This window comes from Heterodontus francisci, chromosome 9 (assembly GCF_036365525.1).
Source record: "Heterodontus francisci isolate sHetFra1 chromosome 9, sHetFra1.hap1, whole genome shotgun sequence".
Taxonomy (NCBI): Eukaryota; Metazoa; Chordata; class Chondrichthyes; order Heterodontiformes; family Heterodontidae; genus Heterodontus; species Heterodontus francisci.
Genome location: NC_090379.1, coordinates 61,643,673 through 61,659,027, shown reverse-complemented (window position 1 = coordinate 61,659,027; position 15,355 = coordinate 61,643,673). Strand labels below are relative to the sequence as shown.

The 15,355-nt window shown below is 44.0% G+C and overlaps 1 protein-coding gene across 4 annotated transcripts in view; it reads right to left on the bottom strand.

Moving 5' to 3' along the window:
• The window catches only part of kiaa0586 (KIAA0586 ortholog), a 654,782-nt gene that overhangs the window by 349,058 nt on the left and 290,369 nt on the right, over positions 1–15,355 (bottom strand). For all 4 annotated transcript variants that reach the window (XM_068039229.1, XM_068039231.1, XM_068039232.1 and 1 more), the window contains exon 13: positions 9,249–9,475. In XM_068039229.1, the coding sequence (XP_067895330.1) occupies positions 9,249–9,475 (227 nt within the window). The remainder of the gene's footprint in view (positions 1–9,248; positions 9,476–15,355) is intronic.

The following is a 15,355-nucleotide window of genomic DNA, read 5'->3' as shown; positions in this document are numbered from 1 at the left end:
CCTCTGCATGTTTTTTGCAGGAAATGCAAATATCATGTGTGGTGGAAGTGTTCACCTAGCTATCCATCAGGATGCAGAATCTTAACTGTGTAGACAATCTGGTGCAACATTATAACAGGCAGGGTCCTTAGAATCTGTTTATGCCTCTTTTTTCTTGCATCAGAAAAGTAAATTACCTACAGTCTTTTTGGATTTCACCTTATACATGGTAATCCTGGATAACATGCACATTGGTGACCAGTGGTTCATTTTCATCTTCACCACTGGCAGGATACTGGTGATCGTGTGATAAAATCGTAGTGTAGCATTTACTGCCCCATGTCCACTGCTGCTCCAGCCTCTGCCATTTTGGTGGAAGCCTTGAAATGGGCAGCCTAGGCACTTGGCAGAAACAGTCTGTGCAAATCATGGTCCCATTACATCAATAGGACCCTGACGCAATTCTGAAATACCAATTGTGGGAGTGTGCGCCTGCACGCCACAACCATTACTACTTGGCATTGAGCAGCCTAACCAATGGTCCTTAGAAGGAATGCTGGAGGTTGTTTCAAAAACTTTGAGATAAGTTTTCAAATGATGATTTTTGTGGTGCCAAGAGAAGCATCACCTCCACCCCCCCTCCTGTCCCAATGCCAGGTCTCTACAGACCACCTCTGGAATTGTCCCTCCCGCACTTTACTGTCACTGGCTCAACTCTGCAGAAGAGCTGCCAGGTTTTCTGCCCCATCTGATTGGTGAGCTGCCTATAATCACTAAAGTGGTTTGGCCTGCAAACACTTCCTTGGGCAAGCGGCGGACTCGGACTGTGTGCATCCCACCTGATGGAAATGACGACATGAGAATATACTCATATGTAGATGAGTGGGGAAGGAACTAGGGTGAGTCTTCCGCTGTCATCAACGCCTGGATTCTAATTCCTGATGGCTATCCATTAACACAAACTGGACATCATGTAAAAGGTATCTGACTAGGCTTTATTGCCATTCATGTTGAATGGCTTGGCAACTCACACTGTCTACATGCACATTTGATGTCTGACCACTTGGGTGATATTCTGGAGTGTGTGAAATGTATCCCAACATGAATCAGCATCTTCAAAAGAGGATGTGAGAAAATTGAAGAGAACAATACATTTTTATCATCGTGAACAAAGAGTCAAACCCACAAGTATCTGAGCAATGAAGTGCATTGAACTAATAGCTGGTATTACTGACATGGACAAGAGTAACAGCTCTCTAGCATTGAAAATGGTGGGAGAAGTACCAGTGTGTGCTAAGGGGCTTGCTTGAAATAATCAGAGTTGACATGAGGGAACTGAAGTTTCTGCTGACATGTCTGGTGCAGACAGTATTTGTATTAGTTCAGCACTACGGGAGTCTAGCCACCAATATATAGATACCTAGGATGGAGGATGACACAGCAATTTGCATCACTTGCCCTCTACCTTAGCACTTTACATTCCACTCAGTATGGAAAATATTGTCTTATCAAAATAAAGAAAACTCATCTGTTTGGCTTTTTCTTTCTGTACTTGTATAGGCATTCAAGATTTTAAACTAGGGCCCTGGCTTGGTTTATGACTATTTCTCCCATTTCTTAACAGGGTTTTTTGCTGTGTGGGCATTCGTGGGATGAGGAGACAAATGAATCAGAAAACATCAACCAGTTTTGGCATGTGCTGGATCTGATGCTTCTGAAATTGAATTATTCAAGTTTGGGAATCACTTCGTTCTTGGCCTGCCCTGGAAGCGATTTCCAGTCTGTCAACTGATTGCGATCTATGGGAATGTTTTGGTCATTACCACTGTGGACAAAATGTCTTTGCAACAAATTGTAACCAATTGTAAAGTATTTGCCATAAATCCAGCATTGTATACTGGAAGTTTGAAGAGGCTCTGGAGATTTGAGAATCTGGAATTAAAACATGTACCCACAGGCTAAAATGAATCCAATTGTTGGCACATTGACCTTTTTCTCCTTTACTGCGTGCACCAAATATGAAAAGGAACTTAAAATAGAAGGTGCTGTATTTGAAAAAATTATAGGAAGATGGATTGTAGTTTTAAAAATAACTGGAATTTGAAAACTGCCCACCACAATGAGTTATGTTGATTTTAGTAAACATCCATAAAATTGAATGAATGAAGATAATATTTAGTGCTATAAGAAACAGAAAAATTGCATACTCAGAGTTAGCACAATTCACAATGAAGATTTCTACCCACCACATGACTGCTATTTTCTATCTTTATAGTATTGGGTTTCTAACCTCCTCTTTAGAACGGTATGGAGAAATTCTAAACAGCATTTCTGATGCAATAATTTGGGCTTCAACTGATTTGGAGGATGAGTTAAAAAAAACTGATGCCACAAGCATGCTCAATATTGAACAATGTCTCATGATTGCTGGCTTTCCCACATATCCTGTCCACTGACTGGCAATCATTTTTAGCATAACATCACAAGAATGTTTGAGATATTCCAAGAAATTTATAATCTACGTGCAACGGTCTCCTCCTGAAGTCCCCAGCATCACAGATGCCAGACTTCAGCCAATTCGATTCACTCCACGTGATATCAAGAAATGACTGAAGGCACTGGATACTGCAAAAGCTATGGGCCCTGACAATATTCCAGCAATAGTACTGAAGACCTGTGCTCCAGAACTTGTCGCGCCCCTAGCCAAGCTGTTCCAGTACAGCTACAACACTGGCATCTACCCTGCAATGTGGAAAATTGCCCAGGTATGCCCTGTACACAAAAAGTAGGACAAATCCAACCCGGCCAATTACCGCCCCATCAGCCTACTCTCTATCATCAGTAAAGTGATGGAAGGTGTCATCAACAGTGCCATCAAGCAGCACTTGCTTAGCAATAACCTGCTCAGTGACGCTCAGTTTGGGTTCCGCCTGGGCCACTCAGCTCCTGACCTCATTACAGCCTTGGTTCAAACATAGACAAAAGGGCTGAACCCAAGAGGTGAGGTGAGAGTGACTGCCCTTGACATCAAGGCAGCATTTGACCTAGTATGGCATCAAGGAGCCCTAGCAAAACTGAGGTCAATGGGAATCAGGGGGAAAACCGTCCGCTGGCTGGAGTCATACCTAGCGCAAAGGAAGATGGTTGTGGTTGTTGGAGGTCAATCATCTGAGCTCCAGGACATCACTGCAGGAGTTCCTCAGGGTAGTGTCCTAGGCCCAACTATCTTTAGCTGCTCCATCAATGACCTTCCTTCAATCATAAGGTCAGAAGTGGGGATGTTTGCGGATGATTGCCCAATGTTTCATTCGTGACTCCTCAAATACTGAAGTAGTCCGTGTAGAAATGCAGCAAGACCTGGACAATATCCAGGCTTGGGTGGATAAGTGGCAAGTAACATTCGCGCCACACAAATGCCAGGCAATGACCATCTCCAACAAGAGAGAATCTAACCATCTCCCCTTGACATTCAACAGCATTACCATCGCTGAATCCCCACTATCAACATCCTAGGGGTTACCATTGACCAGAAACTGAACTGGAGTAGCCATATAAATACCGTGGCTACAAGAGCAGGTCAGAGGCTAGGAATCCTTCTGACTCCCCAAAGCCTGTCCACCATCTACAAGGCACAAGTCAGGAGTGTGATGGAATACTCTCCACTTGCCTGGATGGGTGCAGCTCCAACAACACTCAAGAAGCTCGACACCATCCAGGACAAAGCAGCCCACTTGATTGGCACCCCATCTACAAACATTCACTCCCTCCACCACCGATGCACAGTGGCAGTAGTGTGTACCATCTACAAGAATCATTGCAGCAATGCACCAAGGCTCCATAGACAGCACCTTCCAAACTCGCGACCGCTACCAAATGGAAGGACAAGGGCAGCAAATACATGGGAACACCACCACCTGCAAGTTCCCCTCCAAGTCACACACCATCCTGACTTGGAACTATATCGCCGTTCCTTCACTGTCGCTGGGTCAAAATCCTGGAACTCCCTTCCGAACAGCACTGTGGGTATACCTACCCCAAATGGACTGCAGTGGTTCAAGAAGGCAGCTCAGCACCACCTTCTCAAGGGCAATTAGGGATGGGCAATAAATGCTGCCCTGGCCAGCGTCGCCCACAAACCATGAATGAATAAAAAAAAAACACCATAAGTCAAAAGCAAAATACTTTGGATGCAGGAAAACTGAAATAAAAATAGAAAATGCTAGAAATGCTTAGCAGATCAGGAAACATCAGTGGAGAGAGAAACAGAGCTAACATTTTAGTTTGATGACCTTTCATCAGAACAGGGAAAAGTTAGAAATGTAATAGGTTTTAAGCAAGTGAAAGTGGGGTTGGTGGGAAAAAGAACAAAAGGGAAGGTCTGTGATAGCGTGGAAGACAGCAGAGATTAAATGACTAAAGTTGTGTCCAGAGGAGGTGTGAATGGCAGAATGATACACAGCTGCAGCCCGAAATGCAAAGAAAGAGAAAAACAAGACAGTAAAGCCAAAACCTGCAAAGAAAAAGGAAACAAAATGGGGGCTGAGGTTACAATCTGATATTGTTAAACTCAAGGCTGTAAAGTGCTTAACTGAAAGATGAGGTGCTGTTCCTGGAGCTTCATTGCAGGAGGCCAAGGACAGGCATGTCAACATGACAGCAAACTGGAGAATTAAAATGACAGGTGACCGGAAGCTTGGAATCATGCTTGCAGACTGAACAGAGGTGTTTAACAAAGCAGTCACCCAATCTGCGTTTGGTCTCCCCAGTGTAGAGCAGACTGCATTGTGCGCAGCGAATGCAATGCACCAAATTGAAAGAAGTGCATGTAAATGGCTGCTTCACCTGAAGGGAACACTTGGTGCCTTGGACAGTAGAGAGAGGAGGTGAAAGGGCAGGTGTTGCATCTCCTGCGCTTGCATGGAAAGGTGCCATGGGAAGGGGAGGGATGATTTAGGAATGGAGCCGGGTGTCAAGGAGGGAATGGTCCCTTCAGAATGATGAAAGGAGAGGGGAGGGAAAGATGTGTTTGCGGTGGCATCATGCTGGAGGTGACGGTAATGGCAACAATCTAATATGCAGGCTGGTGGGGTGGAAGGTGAGCACAAAGGGAACCCTATCATGGCTCTGGGAGGGAGGGGAAAGGGTGAGAGCACAAGTGCGGGAAATGGGATGGACATGGATGAGGGCCCTGGTGAAGGGGCGGGGAGAGGAATCCTAGCTTGAGGAATTTGGAAGACATATCAGAAGCATTGGTATGGAAGGTTGCACCATCAGAACAGATGCGACGGAGACAGATAAATTGGGAGAATGGAATGGAGTCCTTACAAGAAGTAGAGTGTGAAGAAATGTAGTCAAGGTAGTTCTGGGAGCCACTGGGTTTATAGTGAATATTCATTGATAGCCTATCCCCAAAAATGGAGACAAAGTCATCGAGGAAGGGAAGAATCAGAGATGGACCATGTGAAGGCAAGAGAAGGGTGGAAATTGGAAGCAATGTGGATGCAATTTTCCAGTTTGGGGTGACAGCAGGAAACGGCACCTATGTAGTCAGAAAAAGAGTTGAGGGAGGGGGACCTGAATAGGACTGGAACAAGGAATGTTCCACATATCCTACAAAAAGGCAGGCATAGCTAGGACCTACATGGGTACCCATAGCAACACCATTTATTTGGAAGAAGTGAATGGAGCCAGGAAACTGTTAATGTGATGGAGGGCATCAGAAGAGTCACAGATGTAGGTGGGAAGAGACTGGACAAGGGGAGAAAAAAAGATTTGAGATAGGAAGAAATCATCTCCTCTAGACATAGCTTTTGTTTCTTTCCTTGTCCCATTACCATTCCCTTTGCCCTTGCACCACCAATCCTTTTGTCATTTAATCTCTCCTATCTTCCACCCTATCACAGACCTTCCCTTTCATTCTTTTTCCAACCCTCTCCCCTTTCACTTGCTTAAAAGCTACAAAGAAAAAGGAAATGAAATTGGGGCTGAGGTTACAGTCTGATACTGTTGAACTCAATGTTGAGTCCAGAAGGCTATAAAGTGCCTAACTGAAAGATGAGGTATTGTGCCTCAAACTTACGTTGAGCTTCAAGAAACGACTGAAGGCACTGGATACTGCAAAGGCTATGGGCCCTGCCAACATTCTGGCAATAGTACTGAAGACCTGTCCTTCAGAACTTGCTGCGCCCCTAGCCAAGCTGTTCCAGTACAGCTACAACACTGGTATCCACCCAGCAATGCGGAAAATTGCCCAGGTATGTCCTGTACACAAAAAGCAGTACAAATCCAACCTGGCCAATCAGTCTCCTCTCAATCATCAGTAAAGTAATGGATGGCGTCGTCAACAGTGTTATCAAGCAGCATTTGCTGAGCAATAACCTGCTCAATGATGCTCAACTGGGTTCCGCCAGGGCCACTCAGCTCCAGACCTCATTACAGCCTTGGTTCAAACATGGACAAAAGAGCTGAACTCAAGAGGTGAGGTGAGAGTGACTGCCCTTGACATCAAGGCAGCATTTGACTGAGTATGGCAACAAAGAGCCCTCGCAAAACTGGAGTCAATGGGAATCAGGGGGAAAACTCTCCGCTGGTTGAAGTCGTACCTAGCACAAAGGAAGATGGTTGTGGTTGTTGGAGGTCAATCATCTCAGCTCCAGTATTTATATGGCTACTCCAGTTCAATTTCTGGTCAGTGGTAACCATCAGGATGTTGATAGTTGGGGATTCAGCGATAAATACTGTGGCTGAGATGATTGACCTCCAGGACATCACTGCAGGAGTTCCTCAGGATAGTGTCCTAGGCCCAACCATCTTCAGCTGCTTCATCAATAACCTTCCTTCAATCATAAGGTCAGAAGTGGGGATGTTCGCTGATGATTGCACAATGTTGAGCATCGCTCGCGACTCCTCAGGTACTGAAGCAGTCCGTGTAGAAATGCAGCAAGAGCTGGTCAATATCCAGGCTTGGGCTGATAATTGGCAAGTAACATTCGCGCCACATAAGTGCCAGACATTGACCATTTCCAACAAGAGAGAATCTAACCATCTCCCCTTACATTCAATGACATTATGATCGCTGAATCCCCAACTATCAACATCCTGATGGTTACCACTGACCAGAAATTGAACTGGAGTAGCCATATAAATACTGTGGCTACAAGAGCAGGTCAGAGGCTGGGAATCCTGCGGCGAGTAACTCACCTCCTGACTCCCCAAAGCCTGTCCACCATCTACAAGGCACAAGTCAGGATGGGTGACTTGCCTGGATGGGTGCAACTCCAAAAACACTCAAGAAGCTCGACACCATCCAGGACAAAGCAGCCCACTTGATTTGCACCACAACTACAAACATTCACTTCCTCCACCACTGCGCACAGTGGCAGCAGTGTGTACCATCTACAAGATGCACTGCAGGAATGCACCAAATCTCCTTAGACAACACCTTCCAAACCGTGACCTCTACTACCTAGAAGGACAAGGGCAGCAGGTGCATGGGAGCACCACCACTTGCAAATTACCCTCCAAGCCATACACCATCCTCACTTGGAACTAAATCACCATTCCTTCAATGTCACTGGGTCAAAATCCTGGAACTCCCTTCCTAATAGCACTGTAGGTGTTCCTACCCCACGTGGACTGCAGCGGTTCAAGAAGGCAGCTCACCACCACCTTCTCAAGGGCAATTAGGAATGGTCAATAAATGCTGTCCTAGCCAGCGATGCCCACATTCCAAGAACGAATAATAATCAAAGAAAACACATTTCTACTTTTCTCAGTTCTGATGAAAGGTCATTGGCCCGAAATGTTAACTCTGCTTCCTTCTCCACAAATGCTGCCTGCCCTTCTGAGTATTTCCAGCATTTTCTGTTTTTATGTCTAAAATCTTGTTCTTGAAGCTAGTTCTTGAAGAATCACACTTATACACAACAGTGGTATTTTTCCTTAAGAAAAATCAAATATGAAATAAAGCAGCAGGCAATAAACTGTCAAGAGTTGTCATATTAAGGGACTCTAACAGTTCATTGCTTATGCAAAGGGACTCTGAAATGGCAAGTTTTAGTTTCAGCTGACATTTATAGATCTTTTTTGAGGGAGCAAGTCTGTCTGTTTGTTAAATCAACATTCTGGTTCTTCAAGGATCAGTTATGACAGTATTTGGACATACCTGTGATCTGAATTATCTACCATTCCCAACTAAGGACCATACTTATGCATAGAAGAATGGAAAACGTGTAAAGGAAATGATGAAAAGCACCAACAGACACAAAATAAACTTCATAAAGTTTCTTCTAAAAAAAATCAGCTTGTACACAATGTCAACTCTAAGAGTCACCTTGCTAATACTCTCCCCATCATTTTTGCACAATTTAAAGGTGCAATGTTTAATAGTTACTAATGTTACTGATCATGGAAACCAATTATCATGCTACATAGCCATTCTCTACTATTAAGTGCTTTGCTTGACTTTATAAATGATATTTACATAAATGGAAGTCACATAAATGATCTGAACATGGGCATTAAGGGAACAATATCAAAATTTGCTGACAAAACTAATTAGGTGGCATAACAGTTTGTAGGAAAATGGAAGGGCTATATCAGTTATTAGTAGGTTAGGGAAGTAGGCAAATATGCGGCTAATGAGGACAATGTACAACAATATGGAGTAATATATTTTGAGAAAAAGAACAAAAATACTCCATTTAATTAAAATTTTAAATAACAGAGGAACAATAAGCAAAAAGGAAATGGAGGTCACTGACAAAAGCTGTGATGTTATATTCAAACCCAAAGAAAACAGCAGCATCACCTTTTCATTTTTCTAAGGGTTAAAAAGTTAAATTGGGGGATGCTCAACATTAGACACTTGTCTTTCACCTCTTCGATCCTGGATTCAAATCTTGACAGGAAAGTCTTCTGCCTGCCTGCTGTAAGAATGCTGGCTGAAATTAATTTGGGCAATTACAATCCAGTTTCTGGTGGGCATGAACCACAGCATAAAACTGCTTCTAATTTGGCAATAACACTCAGAGACTGATGACTTATGTGGGGAGCAGTAAAATATCACACTGGTGCATTTCTAAAAGCAAATTTCTGAGGAAAGAGTAGAGGCAGCTCTGCAAAAAATGGTATATTTGGTTCAGTAGTATGTTGACACTGAGCATTCATCAACATCTTTCATTTTGCACACAAAACACCTACCCCTAAAAAGCATTAAAAAACAGATTTGTCTGAATGAACAATTTTGCTCTTGGATGTTCCTTCCTTACCTGTTTGCAGCCAGGGAGTCGATTAATGAATACATAGAAGCACTGTCCTTTGCTCGAACAATTGCTTCCAGATTTTCTTCAATGAATTTCTTATTGGTCTGCACCTCACGCAGAATTCTTCCAGCATCTTCAAACATTGACTTTGGTGCTTTTACTGACTGAATCAGCGAAGGCTTCTGTGAATGACTGGGGTTTGTCTCCTTGGCAATACAGATAGGTTGCTTGAGCTAGAATTGAAAGTACTTTAGATTATGTTTTGGTAGATAGAAATGGAATTAGAAAAAAAAATAGAATGGAATTATTTTAGGCACATTCAAGATTTGATAAAATGTTGATAAATATATTCACATGTCTGTGAAATACTTCCAAATTTATGCACTTCTACTTTTTACAAGTTAAATAAAGCTAGCCATTGTGTATAAAGAAGCAACTGCAGCACCTTTATTTTCAGTGACCAAATGAACAGATGTAAAACTAATTTTACACTGCACCATTAATGAAATGTAAAGGTTACTGTCAGTAATCTGTACGACCAAACTGCACTACTCATCTTATACAGAACTCTATTAATATTCCTTTAGAAAACCACATTAACTTTAATCTCACTATTAGTTGATATTCTGTAAGAAAGTATGCTCTGCACGATTGCCTAGCAAATATTTGCTGCTGTGTTAAAGTGACATGAAACTGTATTTCAAACCTTCAATAAATGGTGCAAAATATGAAAAAATCATAACAAAATTTATTGAGAACAATTTTCTTTCCCAAACATTTGGTAGAAAAATACAATTGAGCTCAGAATAAACAACAAATTTGCTGCGAAATGTCCATTGTGTCAAATATTTACATGCTTATAAATCTCTTTCCTCCAAATAAAGAAAATTACTCCTATCCCATAGTTTTAATTTTGCTAACCAACCACCTGTGGGGGACATTATCATAAGCCTTCTGAAAATCCAAGTATATTACATCCACCATCTCCCCTTTATCGATTCTGTTAGTAACATCCTCAAAGAACTGATTTGCGGCCCACAGGTTGAGTGCTGAGCTAACAAAAACCTGCAATGATCTTGAATAAGAACAGAATACTGAAGCAGTCCGTGTAGAAATGCAGCAAGACCTGGACAATATCCAGGCTTGGACTGATAAGTGGCAAGTAACATTCGCGCCACACAAATGCCAGGCAATGACCATCTCCAACAGCAGAGAATCTAACCATCTCCCTTGACATTCAATAGCATTACCATCGCTGAAACCCCCACTATCAATATCCTAGGGGCTACCATTGACCAGAAACTGAACTGGAGTAGCCATATAAATACCGTGACTACAAGAGCAGCTCAGAGGCTAGGAATCCTGTGGCAAGTAACTCATCTCCTGACTCCCCAAAGCCTGTCCACCATCTACAAGGCACAAGTCAGGAGTGTGATGGAATAATCTCCACTTACCTGGATGGGTGCAGCTCCAATAACACTCAAGAAGCTCGACACCATCCAGGACAAAGCAGCCCACTTGATTGGCACCCCAGCCACAAACATTCACTCCCTCCACTACCGACGCACAGTGGCAGCAGTGTGTACCATTTACAAGATGCACTGCAGCAACGCACCAAGGCTCCTTAGACAGCACCTTCCAAACCCATGACCTCTACCAACTAGAAGGACAAGGGCAGCAAATGCATAGGAACACCACCACCTGCAAGTTCCTCTCCAAGTCACACAACATCCTGACTTGGAACTATATCGCCGTTCCTTCACTGTCTCAGGGTCAAAATCCTGGAACTCCCTTCTTAACAGCACTGTGGGTGTACCTACCTCCCATGGACTGCAGCGGTTCAAGAAGGCAGCTCACCACCACCTTCTTTGGCCAGAGACGCCCGGATCCCATGAATGAATTAAAAAAAAAAAAATTGGCTAAGCCAGTATCTCATATTCATATATTTTTAATCTACATAATATGGTACTGAACATAATTCTGGGGGCTAAATTCTATGGCCCCCAAAACTGACACTCCCCTCTCTCTTGCAGGACTAGTTGACACACAACCAGAGGCAGCAGGAGATAACCAGAGGGCAACAGGTGGGCCTGCGTGTCCTAACCCCCACTGAGGAGATGGTGCTGCCCATTATTGGGATGTCCATTCCTGAGAGGTCCATCAAAGATAATGGTATCCTCCTACCCAATTTTCCTTCTCATGTCCCATCAACCCCTCATCCTACACTCTTTTCTGAATTACAAGCTGCAGATGGTATAAGTATGCGCCTCTTTCTTCCCTGCACCCCCCAACACACTTCCGCACCTCAACCTTACTTTTGTGCCTTTCCCCTTTCAGATAATTAAAAAGTGTAACGTGCAAAATCAATGGAGATGAAGACACAGCATCATTACTTGATTTCAAACGCACAGCTGCCAGCTCAGGTACTAACACTGTGCGTAATGTAGAGGATAGCTAAAAGGCTGTTTCTGATTTAGGGGCAGAAGTGTGTTGCAGCTGAGGCAGGGGGCAAGGATAGCGCAAGTGCCAGCTTGCCGGAGGGCGAGGTTACAACCAGGTTCTGCTGCAGAAAAGTCAGATGAGCACTTTGATGGGGTAGCCTACAGAAGAAGTCCAGCACCAACTTGGTACAGGGCTTGGTGCAGAGCAACACTTGGAGACCCAAACATGACGCAGCATCTGATGGCCGATGTCTCAGCTTTCGTTGCAGAGCAAGCAGTTTCCACCAGAAGTCTAAGTGCTGCAGAGGAAATTCAGACTGAAGTCATGTAAGGTCAGCTTGCTGCCACGCAAACCCAGACTGCAGTCTGTGGACTACAACGTGCAAAGGGGCTTGCAGGGTATCACAGCAGACCAGCAATCTGTCCTTGAACAATTTCCTAGGATTGCTGAGACACTGCCCTGCGGGAGTGGGAATGGCTCCATGAAGCACAATAATTTTTGTCTTCTCTCAGGAAGACAGTATTCTTCCTCCCATTCCTGCCACTCCACCAATGCTCGTGGTGTTGCTGGTCAGCGAGCTAGCCCAGACTGCTGCCACCCAAGCCAGGGCAGTGCAGTTTTCAGCCAGGCCTTCCAGGTCAGAGCTGCTCGAGATTGTCCTCTAAGGCCATCCGCAGTCTCCACCACTGAAAGTCAGCAACCTTTCACCAGCTCTGCTCCAGCCACTGTGTAGGTGCACTAAGACAGGCAAAGACACACGGAGACAGGCACTAAGGGAATGCACGTGGTGATTAGGGACTTTTGTCTGCAATATGGAATGATTGGATTGATAAATTTGGTTTGGAAGGTTTATTTTTGTATTGGCTTTTATTTTTGCATCATGGCCAAACAGACATTGTGATGGTCAGTGGTAAGGTGTGGAACCGTTAGTGATTGGAGAATTAGGGTTGTGGTTACTGATATCGTACTCAGGTGAGTTCTTCATGGACAGCCTGGCCAGAAAGGGGCTGTCTAGATTGCCTCCTCCCTTCCTCTTCATGGCTCTGCTCTTCCTCCTCCTTATGCTTCTGCTCCTGAGCTGCTTGCCTTATAGCTGTTGGCTGTCCCTTCATGATCCAAGTCATTAATATATATGACAAACAACAGAGGGTCCAGCACCGATCCCTGCGGCATACCACTGGTCACCAGCCTCCAACCTGAAAAATAACCCTCCACTACCACCCTCTGCCTCCTATTACCAAGCCAATTTTGTATCCATCACCAAGCCAATTTTGTATCCAATCATTTACCAATCAATGTTATGGTGTTTGGAGCATTTGTGTTAAAGAGCTAATAACACAACACAGTGGCAGCGAAGTGGATTCCCACAATGTGCTCGCAGTGGTGTTCGACATAGAGACCGCGATCACAAATGCGACATCGTGGACAAAGTATGAAGCCTTAAAAGCCTGGGACAACACTGAAAACAGTTGGAAGAAGCAGCAGCAGCGACTTTTAGGACCGGATTCAAAAATCACCCTCGAGAATTGGCACTCCAAGAGAGTGAGTAATTGAAAGAGGAATTTTATTGGAACATAATTCGACCAGAAAGGCAGTGTTCTGGCAGAATCAGACTCTTAAAAAAAAGTCAATTGGAATCCGGGCTGCAAGACTACACCGCCATTAAGCATCATGAGTTTTCCCACGGAAAAGAGCTCGGCCTTTAATTTTTCTTTTATGTGGACACTGCACTTTCGTGGTGGATCTATGAAGGGAACTATGTCATCTTTCAGGTGAAGAACAGCATCCCCTATAAAACGGTGTCACATCTGGGGCTATTTTCCTTGGAGTGAAGAAGGCTGAGGGGGGACCTGATTGAGGTATACAAAATTATGAGGGGCATTAATAGGCTCGATAGGAAGAAACTTTTTCCCTTAGTGGAGAGGTCAATAACTAGGGGGCATAGATTTAAGGTAAGGGGCAGGAGGTTTAGAGGGGAGTTGAGGAGGAATTTTTTCACCCAGAGGGTGTTTGGAATCTGGAACACACTGCCTGAAGGAGTGGTAGAGGCAGGAACACTCACGACATTCAAGAAATATTTAGATGAGCACTTGAAATGCCATGACATACAAGGCTATGGGCCAAGTGCGGGGAAATGGGATTAGTTAGGACAGGTGCTCGATGGTCGGCATAGGCTTGTTGGGCCAAAGGGCCTGTTTCTGTGCTGTAAAACTTTATGACTCCATCTATCCGGGTATTTCTGTTTCAGATCTTGAATAGACTCAATAGAGTCTTCCCATGCAGAGGCTGAAAGCCCGTGCTGCAGCCACAAAGTTCAGGGAGTGGCAAAGGTCCAGTGCTGCAGGGGCATTATCTTTTCCTTGAAGACAAATCATTAAAGGGAAAGTAGTTTAAGGGGAAAGCTCTAGCAAAAGAATTCTTGGAATTTGGCATCACAATAACAAAATATCCAGCTATGAATTGGAAGGTTCCAGACGTCCTTCATGAATTCCAACTATTTTAACAGCATATGGAGTTATGCTTTCTAGACCTTGCAGTCGCAGAACCCAACAAGCAAGCAATAAAAATAAAGATAGCGATTAGCAATGAAGGTCTCCATGGCATCAACATATCTGGACTATCAGAAACAGACCAGAAAGACCATCTGGACAATGCTGATGACCAGTTAAGAGTCAAGGTCAACTTTAGACAACAGCCCAAAGAAACTATTGACCAGTTCGTCAGTAGATGTTGAAACAAAGGCAAAGATTGAGAATTCTCAAACGCAGAATTCTCTGAGACAATTATGGAGATAGTAATCGCATCGACTCAAATAGAGGCATTCCGAAAGGATCTGCTTGATAAGGAAAAAAGATACAACATCAACAGTCTGCTTGAAGATGGCAGAAAATATGAAGCCATAGCTGCGAGCCAGCAATATTTACAAGTGCTTGGAGTAGCAACAATCATAGGTGAGGTAGCCAAGTCACCTCAAAAGAGCAAGGCGTGTGGCAAATGCGGTCTAATACATCAGCTACGTAACTGTCCTGCATTCAGAGCTACCTGCAAGGCATGTGGTCTAAAGGGATACTGGGCAAGACTGTGTAGAAAATCTGGCAGCGAAGAACTGGTCAGAATCCTCAGCATAACAAAAAACAGATGCTGCCTTGTGGCAAGAATAAAAAAAGGGTTCACCAAGTACCATTTCATGCACAGGTGCATCCATGAGGTAGACAGAAACCTGGACAGCAACAAAAGCACTGAAAGAGGCAAACTCAACCTAGAAAGTGAACAAACTTTTCACACAGCGACAATCACACAGCACTTGGATGCAATCACACAAATGGGAGCTTTCACCACAGTTGAAATTATATGTCCTAAAAAAAAGTGGCAAGCACAAGCTACGACTGAAGATAGATACTGGGGCAACAGCCAAGATTTTGCCACTGTGGATACTCAAACACATGTACCTAGCAAAGTGGAAGTCTATGTTACAGCCAACAGGAGCTAGACTCACTGCATATAATGGTTCACCAATCTACTGCGTGGGAGCACTGACGTTGAAGTGCAGATATGGAAGTTCTGCATGGCTGCCACAAGTCTTCTATGTTGCTGACACCTTTGATCCAGCAGTAGCAGGACTGCCAATATGCAGTGAACTCCGGATCATGGCGATTCGTGAGATCAGCAAA